General features: G+C 52.5%; 1 protein-coding gene across 1 annotated transcript; it reads left to right on the top strand.

The window, feature by feature from the left end:
* Window positions 1–4,133: 4,133 nt before the first annotated feature.
* Window positions 4,134–13,826, top strand: SLC35F6 (solute carrier family 35 member F6). The gene is made up of 6 exons (XM_084792390.1): window positions 4,134–4,301; window positions 10,087–10,159; window positions 10,840–11,011; window positions 11,237–11,449; window positions 11,963–12,073; window positions 12,625–13,826. Exons 1-6 carry the CDS (start codon window positions 4,225–4,227, stop codon window positions 13,095–13,097), a joined length of 1,119 nt encoding a protein of 372 aa, XP_084648516.1. The 5' UTR covers window positions 4,134–4,224; the 3' UTR covers window positions 13,098–13,826.
* Window positions 13,827–14,651: the final 825 nt, after the last annotated feature.

Raw genomic sequence — 14,651 nt, 5'->3', positions numbered from 1 at the left:
TCAGAATGTGTGACACATACCTCAGAATGCCTCCATGCCTGTAAGTGACAAGGACTGCAAGATCTATGAGTCACTCCTCTGAAATCAGATGTAACAGAGACTGCACTTCAGCTGAATCTGCCTTGATTCTGCTCCAAGAAGAGAATCAAACACTAAGTTCTGGAATCCAATGATTCACCCCGAAACAAGTGACCAGCGTTGGCTAGGAAGAGAGGGGGTGGTAAAGGAATAGAGGTAAGAAAGAAAAAGACACTTGAGGACGGCCGTATGTGGGCCTGAAGCTGGAAGAAGCAAGTGGCCTTTCCCCCCTCCCCCTGCCTAATCATCTCTGGTCACCATAGAAACCAGCTGTAAAGTCAGCCAAACTGGGACAGTGTCCGTACTCTTCTGCTAGTGTAGACAGTCCAAACTCATCTCCCTGCTGCTGTAGGCAAATCACACATTCTCCTTGTCAGACCTGACCTCAACTTCTCCCCCAAGACAGAGACGGGCCTTCTCTCTTAGTCTCTTGCTCTCCTGTTCAACCTCAGATGGCTGCCTTTCCATACTACCGTGAAGGGAGGGACCGGCTGCACACCCAGCCTGTCCAGAGGGGAAATCATGGTCCAGCCAGGGAACAGGATGCAGGAAGGGAAATGGCCCGACGATAGACGGCAAAAATGGTTTTTGAAAAATCAAGTCTGACTTGTCCTGTCTATACATCTATTATGTCCTTCCTAAGATAAAATAATTCTTTTCTAATTCAGAATGTGACTAAATTGGTCAGGAAAATATTCAGGCTTTCAGACAAGCCACAGGCAGACTGGCAGCCAGCTCTGAATACAAAAACAGGGTCTGTGGTGAGCCTTTACTTGGCTCTGGAAGTTAGAGGCCCTTTGAAGGTAATATGTAAATTTGTTGAAAGCATTTTGGGTTTTGTTGTTGTTGTTTGTTTGTTTGTTTGTTTTTGGTTTTTCCGAGACAGAGTCTCTCTGTGTTAGCCTTGGCTGTCCTGGACTCACTTTGTAGACCAGGCTGGCCTCGAACTCACAGCGATCTGCCCACCTCTGCCTCCCGAGTGCTGGGATTAAAGGCGTGTGCCACCACGCCCAGCTGAAAGTGGTTTTTTTTTTTAACTGAAGACTGGCTTAAGTTTATGCAAAGCATGAGAGGTTCTTTTTGAAAGCCCAGCCTGAAGTTTCTCACTGCCCTCTAGGTGGGTCCAGATCTTACAAACTGAACCTCTCAGGATGCTTTGTGCTCTGAGTGTGTCTTCCTCACTACACAAGCTGTGAGTACCATTTCCATTTCACGGAAAGGAAAGCAGTGTGGATTTTGTAAAGCTCACGTGGACGCACACCAGCCTACTTGCAATTTGCCTCCCCAGGCCCTGGTGCCTTTGCTAATCCCAGTTTTCAACTCCAAGGTCCCAGCTGATGGCAGAGACCCGGGAACCTCCCTGTAAGGCGCTCCCTGGAATGAGGGCTGGCCAGCCACTCCAGGATACGCACATGGTTTTTCTACAGTGAGTGACACCTCCTCTCCACCTGGAGCTATCCTTTTCTCCTTTCAAGTCCCTGGTTAAAACCTCCCAGAGTCCCAGTGTCCCAGGACTAAAGGCCCTTTCTCCATCTGTTAAGCGTTACTAATGACAAGAGCTGACCCCTAGGAGCTCAGAAGCCCCTCCCAAGGGCCAAGAACCATAAGAAGAATAAGATCAAAAATCCACTCTTGGTGGCACACACTTGTAATCCCAGCACTACGTAGCAAATTCAAGGCCAGCCTGGGCTACATGACACCCCCATGTCTTAAGGAAGGAGGAGGAAAAGGAAGGAGGGGGGTGGAGGAAGAAGAGGAGGAGGAAGTCATTCCCATTTCCGCATTTGGCATCTTTGCCAAGAAACTTTCTCTACTACAAAACTCATTGTTTTTTTGGTGTTTGGTATTTCAGATGAAATGGGCTAGCTCAGTTACAGGCTGCTGTGAAAACTGAGCAGGGGTCCAGCTCTGGATACAGGCCTAACCACTAGATGTAGCATAGTTCTGGTTGTCACTGGCGTCACCCGGCTCCTGCCGCCTTTCTTCAGCATCCGTTGCACCTTACAGGTTCTCACACAGAGTACAGCCAATGCCCATCCATCTCCCGACTGCATCTCTTGAAGGCAGTGACCTTGTCTGGCTACTCTGGGCCTTATTCTTAGTGGGCTGTATGTGCCTTTGCCAATGAATCCTCCTATGTACCAGACACCAGGGACAGCTGTTTGAAAAACACTTACAGCATGGCATAATAAGTTAAGATTCACTTTATAATGGGGCTCTAGAGTCAGAGACTGTTCTCCTAGTGACATCATGTCGGGCTAGTGACACCAATGTCATTAGTAATGTTTATGTCAGGACAGAATCCTTGGCCTAAACCGATGGGAAAATGGTACAGAATCCCACTACCTGTGACCAATGAGAATTGCCTCCCATTGGGAGGGGGCTGACAGATGGTGTCCCTTTAAGACAAAGTTGTGTTTTATTTATGACTCCAATGTCTCAGTAAACAGTTTGGAATAAATTATGACTTCTTTTGAAATGACACAAAGCTAAAAGTGTTGTGGGGGACATAAATCTCAGAAGGAGTCCCCTCTTGGATCTCTTATCCCTGACTTAACTGAAAAAAAAAGGCAAGCTCTAGTGAAGGAAAATTCTGGAATTTCCTGTAGGTCTAAGACATGTTCTACACTCACTCTTGTTTCTGGGCAACCCAACACACAACCCTTCTGGCACGAAAGATGTTTCTATCTCTTTCCAGTAACCTCCAAATTCTGTTCAAGACCCCACTTATAGTACATTCTTTATCTCAGCTTGCAAAACAGGGATGTTACAGTCCCTTGAAGATTTTTCGGAATCTACACAACCCATGTTCACAAGTTCAGGGCAGACTAAGGCAAACAGGAAGAAATGGTCAAGAGAAACTTATCTGTGTGCCTGCGGTAACAGGATCTTTGGGAGTGGAGGAAACATGTATGCTAGGTCAAAGTGATCATCAAGGGTGTTTTGATTTTTTTTTTTTTAACCTATGGCAGGGCATGGGCTGCAGATTACATTGACCAGGAACTGGAAGGTGGGCAGCCGGCAGCGGAGAACTCTCTCCCCTAAGTTGTCCTCTGACCAACTCAATGTTTTTTGGGTTTTTTGTTTTTTGGTTGTTTTGCTTGTTTGTTTGTTTTAATGAAAGCAGGTCCTGAACTGGAGCCCATTCTGGAGTGCATAGTGAGCTGGAGGCGAGTTTGGGTTACATAACAAGACCCTGTCTCAAAAATGAATTAATTAAATGCTAGAAATCCTCTACACACAACCCTAGAGCTGGTCTTCCAATATGGATGCGTCTGAACAGTATTTACAGGGGTCCTGAAGTACCCTGGGGAAGCTGAGTGCAGGTACTATTGAAGCCACAGTGTTTGGGAAGCCAAAAGAACCTGAGTACACACACACACACACACACACACACACACACACACACACGCCACTCATAAGCATGACCTTAAATCTTTGGGCTTCCCTGGGTTTAGGTTCTCATTTTGTTTTAATTATTTATTTACTTAGTAACCCAGGCTGGTCGCAGACTGGCCCTGAGCTCCTGATCATCCTGCCTTCGACTTTCAAGTGCTGGGATTGCACACCCAATTTGCTGTTTTGAGTTTCAGCTGTAAAACACCCTACTGGAAGCTGGAACTCTATTCTACTGCCCCTTAACTGAAGATGTGAGCAAATCAATCGGCTGGGATCCTTAGGGACATCTCCCGGGACTCCAGTTCTCTGGAGAGAGGAGATTCCCACGCTGTGACTTTTACCAGGTCGCTAGGCTCAAAAATGCTCTAAGAAGGCCTAAGCATCTCTGTATGATCCCAAGTGCCCACTTTACAAACCCAAAAGCCAAGGGCCTGGGCGTGTGCGCTCAGAAGTACAGAGCTCGTTTAGCACGCATGAGAAACTAGCAGTGCAAAAAGAAAAAGAAAAAGAGCAAGGAAAAAAAAGAAAATATGATGGCCCACGCCCGGGACCTGGCAGATACGTGGGCTTCTTCACCGGCTTGCCTGCTGCAGACCCGCCGCAGCTATGGGGCGGAGCTAGCGGGAGCGGGGCGGGGACCAGCGGGGTCACGTGACTCCCGGCCCGGAAGCTCTTGAGTCGAAGTTCCCACCTCCCGGTGACCCGGGTTGGAGCTTCTGCTTCAAGTGGTCTCTCCTGTCCACCACTATGGCCTGGACCAAGTACCAGCTGTGCCTGGCCGTGCTCATGCTGGTCACCGGCTCCATCAACACGCTTTCAGCAAAGTGAGTCTGGGTCGGGCGGGAGGGGCCTGCTGGGCCCGTGGGTGCGGACACCCTGCTCCATGCTCTGTCCCGCGCCTCTCCACTCCGCTGCTCTCCTCAGCCCCACCAGCGCCCCTGGTGTGGACGAAGGGATGAGAGGCCGGGAGAATGCGGGCATCTGAAGGCCGCTTTGATTCACGGTCACTTCTGTCTCCCAGCCTCAGTTTCTTCATCTTTGAGGTTGGATCAGTTCCTCCCGGCGGCGGCGGCGGCGGCGCTCTGATAGCTGTGGTCAGAGACTGAGCGCCTCCCTGCTGGGGCTGGCTGCCTGCAGAGAAAGCACCGGTGCTCCTGCAGTGGCCCAGCTGAAGGGATGATGAAGGTGGCCATGGGGTCGTTCGTTAGATTAATCTTGATGCTTACTTGGGACTCTTATGTGGCAGAGATTTGGAGGCAGGAAAGAGGAAGGCCAGCTCAAGAGTGGCTTGTTCACAGCATCAGAGGCCCAGCTGGACTTTTTCAAACCTTCATAGTAAGAGAGAGAGAGCACCCCGACCTGAGGAGTGACTTGTTGAACGTGGTACTCTGCTTGCACGTGAGAACACCTGGCAGGTGCTGGCGAGGCAGGAAACACAAAGGAAGGTGGTAGAAACCGGTCCCAGGGTGAAGCCACTAGGATCAAAGAAAGTGTCTGTCAGGGACAAGGGCCCTTAACCCAAACCGGAAAGGTAGCTAGGAACTTCAGCTCTGGTGTGTGGGAGTAACAGTCTTCAGAGGTTAGGAGCTGAGGACCGTGCATCACAAAGCTGAGAAGCCCAGCTTGGCCCTCTCAACATGGCCCTCTCCACGATAGGCAGAAAGGTCTGTCCTTTATCTTGGCAGTTCTTTGTCACTCCATCTCCGAGACTGGGCAAGGTCTTTCTTATCTACTCAACCATCTAAAAGCCTCAGTGAGCAAGCAGCACCCATCCTGGGTCCGGTGTGCCCAGGGACAACAGTGGACCCTGGCCCTCTCCAAGTCGGGCCTCGACTTCTTACTGGACCCTGCTAGGCAAGAAGAGTTGGTGTGTTGACTCCCAGTAAAAGGTTCCCTGACCTCCGGGGCTGGACTCTGGGTTTCCTTGAGCTTTCTGTTGGTCTCCCTGCCTTGAGAAGCTGGCTGTGAGCCTTGGGTGGCCATTTCTTACTTACTTCTCAGGTTTCTTTTATCTCACAAAGTCTGTCAGAGCTGAGAAGTGCCCAGGAGAGAAGTAGCCACTTCATCAGGTGACTGTAAGGTACCTACAGTGTGGGAGAGAGGAAGGAAGAGTTGACCGAGAGAAAGTCCCTGGCTCAGAGATGTTTAATATCTGAAGTGGAAGAGGTGTGTGATCGCATGCCAGTCACAGTGGGGCCTGTGCATTGCTTGAGTTTATCTCTGGGTGTCTTGTGATGGACCGCAGCAGCCAAGGACCGCCCTGAGTGGCTTTCAGCCTGTCAAGGCTGCTGTCTCCAGGACGAATCCAAATGGTCATTTGCTGGTTAGATAAACGAAGCTGACTCAGTCCTTCCTTTAAAAAAACCTCCAAACCGGTCAGGTAGGAAGCCAAGGTATCCTCAGGCCCAGGAAGCCCCACCCCTTGAGGCTGCTGGAGAGTCAGGAGGAAGGCTCCCAGGTGAGAGTCTTTAACCTTTGATCCTGTCCTTTGCCCCACCACCTTGTGTGGGGCCTCTTGGGAGTCCCCCCACCCCCCACCCACCCATCCTGAGATGGGGCCCAGGACTGAACTGCTAACATTGTTTCAAAGTAAACAGCGAGGCCGAAGGTGGGGGGAGCAGCAAGCTCTCCAGGTGTGAGCTGCGGGAGGGCCTGCGTCTGGCACAACACCCAGGTCTACCAAGTGACCTTAGCATCCTTCCTCATGATCTCAGGGAGCGAGGTCGATGGGCTCATCATCCCTCGATGGGAAACTGAGGCACAGAAAGACTCAGTTACATGAAACTTCGACTCGTTTCTCAAGTGAGGGTTTCAATCTGAGTCCCGCGGTCCGACTCCTGAATCCATGCACTTCGCCGCTGGGCCAGTCAGGATCCAGAGTTTATTATGGTCTGAAGCACGGTCTCACTGTACGTCCCCTAGCTGGCCTCGAACCCAGGGCCCTCCTGCCTTCACCTCCCAAGTACTGGGTTTAAAGCCACACACCACCGAGCCCATAGGCATCTCATGATTGTTCCTAGCAGAAATTAGCCAGTCCGATCCCCACAATTTACAAAAGAAGTTGCTTTTTGTGACTTGGCTTACTGATGTCAGGGAGGGGGTTGGTACCCAGGCCTCAGGACTTTAATCTCATCACCATCCTGGGCCTTAGAACTGGACTGCCCCAAAGTCCTGGCTCTGTGGGCGTTCCTCTCTCCTCTCCCACTGTGTCTAGAAGAGGCACGCCAATAAGTAGTAGCACCTCCTGCTTCCACCCCACCATCAGGGTACCCCTCTTATGGGACTAGATAGTGAGCTTCTACCCAGTTCCGGGAATCCTGTAGCCTTCCCACTTGCTCATCTTAAGAGCCTCTGGCAGACCATCCCTCAGATGAGCAAGCACCTGAGAGCCTGTGCCGCCTACCCTGCAGGCACCACGGGTCAGCTCGTTCCTGCCCTCCCAGCAGTTTTTAGAAGACCACAGAGAGCTATCATGTGCCTGTAGCCTTGACTAATCCTTACCCATGCCTGGGTGTTGGCTAAGGTCCCCTCCCTGGGAAGTTTTGCTTCTCCTTTCCATGGCTGTTTCCTCGTCTCCTCACCAGCTGCTTCTGTAACCGTACCCTTGAGCCATTATGTCTGCCTGCTTCAGGGCCCATGGCTGGTACCCATTTCAGAGCTTCGTTGCCTAGATACAGCTGAGTGAGGCTCTCCATGAGAAGAACCAAGGTCGAACAGACCCTCGAGGCTCCCTCCTAAGCTCCCGAGGCAGCCCTGTCCCCAGCTTCTGCGGGTTGAAGAGCCCACACAGCCAAGGAGGGCTTAAGAGCATGACTTGCCTCCACCTGTGGGCAGGAGACCCTGCGTGGCATCCCCAGGCTTCTGTTAGAGAGGACGTTCCCTCCCATTGTCCCTTCAACTTTTGACCTCAGGACTTGGCACCTGCCCTTTTGGTTCTATGAGTGGCTGGGCATCGTTGCTTCAGTGTGCCCACAGGATCAGCTCGAGAGAGCCTGCCAAGAGGCAAGTGCAGTGGAACGGAGAGATGGTGGGATTTGGAGGCCGGGTGCTGAGAAGAGGTGCTGGGCCTCTGTGAGCCTTAAGTCTCCTCAGCTGTAAAATGGGTATGATGGCTGCGCTGTTCCCCCACAGAGCTGTGGGAAGGTCTTCTCACCAGCAGCAATGGGAGGGCTCACCGCCACGTGTCCTCTCCTGTGGGCCACCTGCTCATGGGGAAGTCATGGCCCTTCTGAAGACCGCTGGAGGAAACAAAGAATCTCTCTCAGTGGCTTGACAACCTGTGGATTCAGGGGGAAATGGCAGCAATTCTATAGGATTCACCTGATGACATTTCAGACATTTCTTCAGTCTCTGCCTGTTATCCCTGAGTGCGTAACTCCCAGAATGCTGAGCTGTTGGGTGTGGGCAAGGAAGTCCTGCTGCAAGGGACACACCACCACCCAGCAGTTAACCCACCACACAGCCAGCCTGCTGACCTGCAGGGCAACCCTGAGGCAGGCTGGCCCTCTCCTCACCTCAGGAGGAACCGTCTGGAATAAGAAGGTTGGGAAGAGTTGAGAGGGTGAAGGCACCGAACTAGGTAGATGTTAGCATTCCTAGCATCAGCCCTGTTATCCATGGGCGAGTACGATGGCCCATCTTGGATTCTAGGTACCTCCCTGTGTCAAATAAGGGGTTTTGCAGGATGATGGTCAAGTTTCTTTTAGTTCCACATGTCATGGCTGTGGAACTTCGGAGACACCACTCAGAACCCCTCTGGCCTCCTCTGCCTCAAGCAGCAGAGGGTGTCCAGAGACTGAATGCTCCCCTAGGAACTTGTAAGCCAAAGCCCAGTGAGGGCACACGGACCCCACCAGGGAGGGGAAAGGAAATAAAAGGGGTGTCTGCTGAACACCTGCAGGAGGCCTGGTTTACAGGGCTTGTGTTACCTACTACTTTCAAGACCTGCCAGCGTTGGCCTAGGAGTCTCTGGAACCCAAGGAGAAAAGAAAAATATTTGTGGGGGCTGGAAAGATGTTGGGGAAGTACTGCCAGGCAGCAAAGTGCCATCTGACTTTAAGGGTCACAGCTGTTTTCCGCAGACCCTTCAAGACTGGATTTTGGCTCTTGTCTGTTAAATGTGCATTGTGACCCAGGACCCCCTCCACCTGTCTCCTCCCAGGCCTGAAGAGATGCGCTGGGCTGGTTGCTGACACCTAGCCCCTTGGTTGGATAGGTTCTTGGATACAAAGAGATTCCATTTCTCCAGTGGGAAGCCAGCCAAGCAGTGCCTGTCCAGACAAACCAGACCTACCTTGTGGAGAAAAGCTTAGACAAGTCTTAAGAAGAAAGGCTCAACTGGGCAGCCAGCCAGCTAACTCCCTACGAGACAGGCCCACACTGTTCATGTAGCATCATCGGAGGCCACCTCAGTCTTGTCCTGTGGGAAGTCAATCTCATGGACGCTGGGTCCAGGGCCAAAGCGCCTATCAAAATTCATGAATGAGGGTCTGGAAAGCTGGGTCGCTCAACAGAACCTCTTGGGCTGTGCAGTGGTGTGCAGGGAGCAGCAGGTGGGGAGCATGGAAGGACCCAGGCTCAACTCACTCAGACCTCAGTGAGTGGAGGACCAGAGTGAGTGTTAGATATGAGCAGCACAAGCAGTAGCCCAGGGTGTTGGAGGGTAACAGCCGCACGGATGGATCTAGATCTTCCTGAGGGTCAGTCTATGCTCTAAAGTATAGCACCTGGGTAAAAAGAATTGTCTTCTGTTTTAAGCTCAGATGGCAACAATTCAGAGTGGTGAGTGGCGCTTCCTGAAGTGTGCCAGAAAGCCCAGAGCTGGATGTTTCTTAGGGTTTCCTGGTCTGTGTCTGTGGTGGTGCTCACCGGTGTAGCATTCCATGGCAGATGCCACATGCTTTAGTAAGCGTTAAAAGGGCCTTCCTGCCTGTGAGGGACCCAGTGGTCATCTCCCGGGCCCCAGTGCCCCTCTAGACCAGAGGCTTGGTTAGTGACCTGCAGCCCAGAAGTAAAGACAGTGAAGCCTTTTAATATTTTGAAGCAAAGGCCACAGTTGGACAGACTCTCAACTAGCTCATTTAAGTCAGCCCAGCCACCTAGCCCCGGCTCAGCCACTTCTTACACCACGCCTCTTGGTGAAAAGACCCTCCTCTTTCTTCTCCCCAGAGCCCTTTACTCTGCCCAGAAGTCCGCCTTCAACTTCCCACCCTACCTATTCCTGCCTTGGATTATACAGTGAGATCTTGTCTTGGGAAAAAGAAAAAGGGAGAAAAATGACCTTTTTTTTTTTTTTTTTTTTTTTTTTTTTTTTTTTTTTTGCCATGTGTATGTTTAATACACTAAGTTTCAAACAGTGGCTTTAATTGTATTTTGAAGAGCAGTGGGTACAACATGCTTCATATAATGTAGTAATGCAGCACTAATGTAGTAATAATATCCGATTTCTACAAGTTGCAGGCGCACAGGTGCTGTGATTCTACATGCATAAGTTGATGAAATATATCTTAAAACCCCTCCCTGTGGAGACAGGCTCCTCTGAAAAGGACGGGCATCAGAGGCTGACCATGAGTCGGGCTGCCAGTCTGACCTTCTGTCTCTCTGCTGCAGGTGGGCAGACAACTTCGTAGCTGAGGGCTGTGGAGGAAGCAAGGAGCACAGCTTCAGGCATCCCTTCCTCCAGGTACCAACATTACATCCCCCCCCCCCCCCGCAAGACCCCAGGCTTCATCCAGGCACGGTGGAGCTGGTCTCTCTCCTGGCCTAGGAGAGAAGCTACCCTGGCTCCCCAAAAGCCATCTGCCTCTCTCCTTTCCCAGAATAGGGCCAGAGTCCATGGGAGGGGCACAGTCCTCTGTGGGAGGTCTGCGTGAGTCCTGGTGAGTGAACGCGTGTGCTCTCACACATGGAACACTCCAGCTCCAGTGACAAAGGTGTATCGTATATCTCCATGAGGCCCAGAACTTCACAAGGATGGGGACAATAAAAGACACCCTATTTCTGGGCTGAGAGTTGGAAGACTCAGGTTTATACCCCCCAGTGTGTTAGCTTACCCACACTATCGGGCCTCTGTGAGTCTTTGAACCTGTCTGACTATATCTGGATTGTAAAAGGTAGGCCTGATGGACTGATTTTACTCCATGCCACACCCCACAAGGTATCCAGTGAGATGTCCTGGGGCCCCTGTGACAGGCCTAGGGGCCTGGATGGCCATTCACAGCTGTTCTGCTTTTGTCTGTTTGACGTTTGGGGCTTCTAGGTAAGCTCTGACATGCAGTTATATTAAAACAAACAAAAAGCAATACAGCTAAAGGTGGCCCCAAAGACCATTCTGTGCTGAGTCCTCGAATCTTGTCTCTTCAGGCAGTGGGCATGTTCCTGGGGGAGTTCTCGTGCCTCGCTGCCTTCTACCTGCTCCAGTGCCGAGCCACAAGACAGCCAGACTCCAGTGTGGAGCCCCAGCAACCCTTCAGCGCCCTACTTTTCCTGCCCCCAGCCCTGTGTGACATGACTGGGACCAGCCTCATGTACGTGGGTAAGTAAATAACCTGGCCAGCGAGGCCAAGCTTGAGGGACCACCAGTGACTAAGCATCCCCACCCTCCCCACCCACCCTACAGTCCCCCCCCACCCCCCCTGCCACCCCCCACAGACTTCACTTGTGTACATCTATGGTTTAATGGGGGCAAGCTCATCTTGTCCCTTCCTCCCTGGGGACATCTTCATGGCAACATCCAGTAATCGTGCCTTTCCTTTGCCAGCCCTGAACATGACCAGCGCTTCAAGCTTCCAGATGCTGCGTGGCGCAGTGATCATCTTCACAGGCCTCTTCTCAGTGGCCTTCCTGAACCGGAGGCTGGCACCAAGCCAGTGGCTGGGCATCCTGACCACCATTGCAGGACTGGTGGTGGTTGGCCTGGCTGACCTCCTTAGCAAACATGACAGTCAGCACAAGCTCAGCGACGTAATCACAGGTGAGGCCGCTTCTCCCCGTCCCGTCCCCTCTGGAACCCTGGGTAAAGCCATCTCACAGATCCCTCCAGGCTCTGGTGTGTGTGTGTGTGTGTGTGTGTGTGTGTGTGTGTGTGTGTGTGTGTGTGTGTGTGTGTCTGTCTGTCTGTCTGTCCTTGGGTGAGTCATGGACCTACTCTTGGTGGGTAGAAGTGTGAGGGCTGAGGGAGGTCAGAAGAGTGTGACTGTACCGAGGAAGAGAGACAGACAAGCAGCACGAAGGGCCTGTCTGGTCCTGCAGCTCACGTTCAGAAATACAAACTGCGGGTTTGGAGAAGGACAGAAGGACCAGTTACTGACACATGCCCCGCCCCAAGCATTTCTCATTACAGTAACCCAGACCCTAGGCTGAGCCACAGCGGCAGCGCGCTTTACAATAAAGCGACACCTGAGCTCTGCTCCTGTATCCTCCTGTCGCCACCCCGCACCCTGGTTCCGGGGTGCCCTGCTTTGCTCACTGAGCCTCTTCTCCTCAGGTGACCTGTTGATCATCATGGCCCAGATCATCGTGGCCGTTCAGATGGTACTAGAAGAGAAGTTTGTGTACAAGCACAACATCCACCCGCTCAGGGCAGTGGGCATCGAGGGTGCGTGCGGGCACAGGCCTGGGAGCAAGTGGGAGGGGCATGCTGGGGAGACACGTGCTGTGGGACGCCTGAAAGTGGAGCCCAGGACAGGGGCTGGTGACCACTTGATAGAGTGAGCCTCCATTCCGGAGAGAGATGTGAGCCAGGTGAGAGGAGAGGGGGGGGATGAGCAAGATGTGCACCCCTCCTCTAGAGGAGGCGACAGCAAGGGAGGGGCCAGTTATACTCAGGTACCTCATTTGCCGAGCAGTTCTGAGCCTCTTGGCGCAGGAGAGGTGACCTTGGAGCCACAGCCGCCCAGAGGCAGGCGGAGGGAAGAGACCGCCTGACAGGGCAGTGGCTGGAGTTGCTACTTGGGAGTTTGGGAGCCAGTGAGTTGTCATTTGAGTCAACAGAGGCTTGACATCGAGGCAGAGGGGCATATCCCAGGCGTGGACCACAGGAACCTAACAAAAACCGGTGGTTCGGTGACAAGAGGCTGCCTCCCTGTGGGCCCTGGGAGGCCCCAGGTGGGGTGAGAATGTGACACACTGCTTCTGTGCTTCCCCCAGGCTTCTTCGGCTTTGTGATCCTCTCCCTGCTCCTTGTGCCCATGTACTACATCCCAGCTGGCTCCCTCAGTGGAAACCCTCGCGGGATGCTGGAAGACGCACTGGATGCCTTCTGCCAGGTGGGCCGGCAGCCCCTCATCGCCCTGGCCCTGCTGGGCAACATCAGCAGCATTGCCTTCTTCAACTTCTCGGGGATCAGTGTCACCAAGGAACTGAGCGCCACCACCCGTATGGTGCTAGACAGCTTGCGCACCGTGGTCATCTGGGCCTTCACCCTCGCACTGGGCTGGGAGGTCTTCCACCCACTGCAGATCCTTGGTTTCCTCATCCTGCTTATGGGCACTGCCCTCTACAATGGGCTGCACCGTCCGCTGCTAGCCTGCTTGTGCAGTGGCTGGCGCCTCCCTACCCAGGAGGGAGAGCAAGAGAGACTGCTGCCTGACAGCCGGACTCCCATCAATGAAGGCAGCTGAGCCCGCTGTGGGGGTCTCTGCTGCTACCTGATGCCTGAGGCCATGCAGACTGGTGGGCTGTGAGTGCCCTGTCCCCAAGGCCTTCTTGACCCACCCCTCCTTACTGGCCCCTCTGAGCAGCTGCTTCCAGAGAGGATGACAGGACGCCTGTAACGTTGGGACGCAGCCCCCCATAGGCCTGGATGTGGCAGTCACTCTCCGCCTCCAGTTCTGCACTAGAACAAAGTTGTGGACTTGAATGGCAGGAATTTACAACCCTACTATTTCTGTGTTACACACTAACTCGTCATGGCAGATTATCCAGCTTATGAGTTGTAAGCTACAAAGATGTCAGTGAACAGGTTCAAATCAGAACTAAGACGTGTTCTCAAACTTGAAAGTCATATTCTCCAAACTCCTTAAGCCTGTCTGAAGACCTAGGTTCCTGCTCAAGCTTGACTGCAGACTCAGTGTGTGCACCACGTCTGTCTGCTCTGCAGCACAGGTATACATGATGTGGCCTCAATATCCTGTGGTCCTCTGATTGTCACTAACCTGAGAAAAGAGGAGTGGTACAAAAATACCTTTACCCTCCCCATGGTGGCTCCCCACCCCCACCCCCCACCCACTATGCAGCCATGGCTGTCCTGGAACTTATGATGTAGACCAGGGTAGCCTCAAACTCACAGAGATTCAACTGTCTCTACGTCCTCAGTGCTGAAATTAAAGTGTACGTCATCATGCCCAACACTTCCTTGCTGTTTTGATGTTCTGTTTTTCATACCTCCAAGGCCCGTCTGTCTGGGAAAGACTACAAGGGGATTCCAGGCAGCCCTTGGAGATCACTTCACAAATCCATTTTGTAGTGTGTGTTATGTTGTGTCTGAAGCAAGGTCTTACTGTGTAGCACCAGCATTCAACTTCCTGTGTAACCCATCCTCCTGCCTCAGCCTCCCAAGTACTGAGAGGACGAGAATGTGCCACCATGCCCAGCAGAGCTTCCACTTTAAGGTAAGAGGACTGAAGGCCAGGGTTGTAACTTGTTTGGCAAGAGGGATCTGTGTCTAGCTGTCAGCTTGGACCAGAGACCCAGGAGAGCCCTGATCTAGGCAGCTGTGTGATTGCCAGTGCGACCTAGAGCAGCTGTGGCTCACAGCCCCGCTCCAGTAGTGCAGACCCATAGTGCCCACCAGGATGACAGACGTACAGGGATCTTCTCTATGGGGTGATGTGGCGTCCCCAGCCTTGGGTTAAACGCTTAATTCCTACTCCCTCTATGATATGTGCAGAGGTGGGTACAGAGGGTCAGTGATAGACACATAGAGCCAGTATCCCAGCCAGCCCAGGGTGTCTGATTCCAACCCTGTGGCCCACTACTGTGTGGATCTCTGCAGGTCTTTGGGGTGGATTTCTATGGCTGGGCTGAATACCTGGCAGACTGTTGTGACCCTGCAGGTACTCACTCCCTGAGGAGAAGAAATGCCACAGGAGCCATGAGGTCCTGGCAGCTCAATAGTAAACAGAACACTAACGGCTTTTCTTTAAAGAGGTTGTGAGGGGAAGGGGCCTTTGGTG

This window comes from Acomys minous (genome assembly GCF_964271855.1).
Source record: "Acomys minous genome assembly, chromosome: 8".
In the NCBI taxonomy this organism is placed as follows: Eukaryota; Metazoa; Chordata; class Mammalia; order Rodentia; family Muridae; genus Acomys; species Acomys minous.
This window is presented reverse-complemented; position numbering and strand designations above follow the sequence as displayed.

Bases quoted from the DNA above. Each gene is read 5' to 3' on its own strand.
- SLC35F6 (XM_084792390.1), top strand. From the start codon at position 4,225: ATGGCCTGGACCAAGTACCAGCTGTGCCTGGCCGTGCTCATGCTGGTC. The intron at 4,302-10,086 runs GTGAGTCTGGGT...TCTCTGCTGCAG, and splicing joins ATCAACACGCTTTCAGCAAA to GTGGGCAGACAACTTCGTAG. The intron at 11,012-11,236 runs GTAAGTAAATAA...TTCCTTTGCCAG, and splicing joins GACCAGCCTCATGTACGTGG to CCCTGAACATGACCAGCGCT.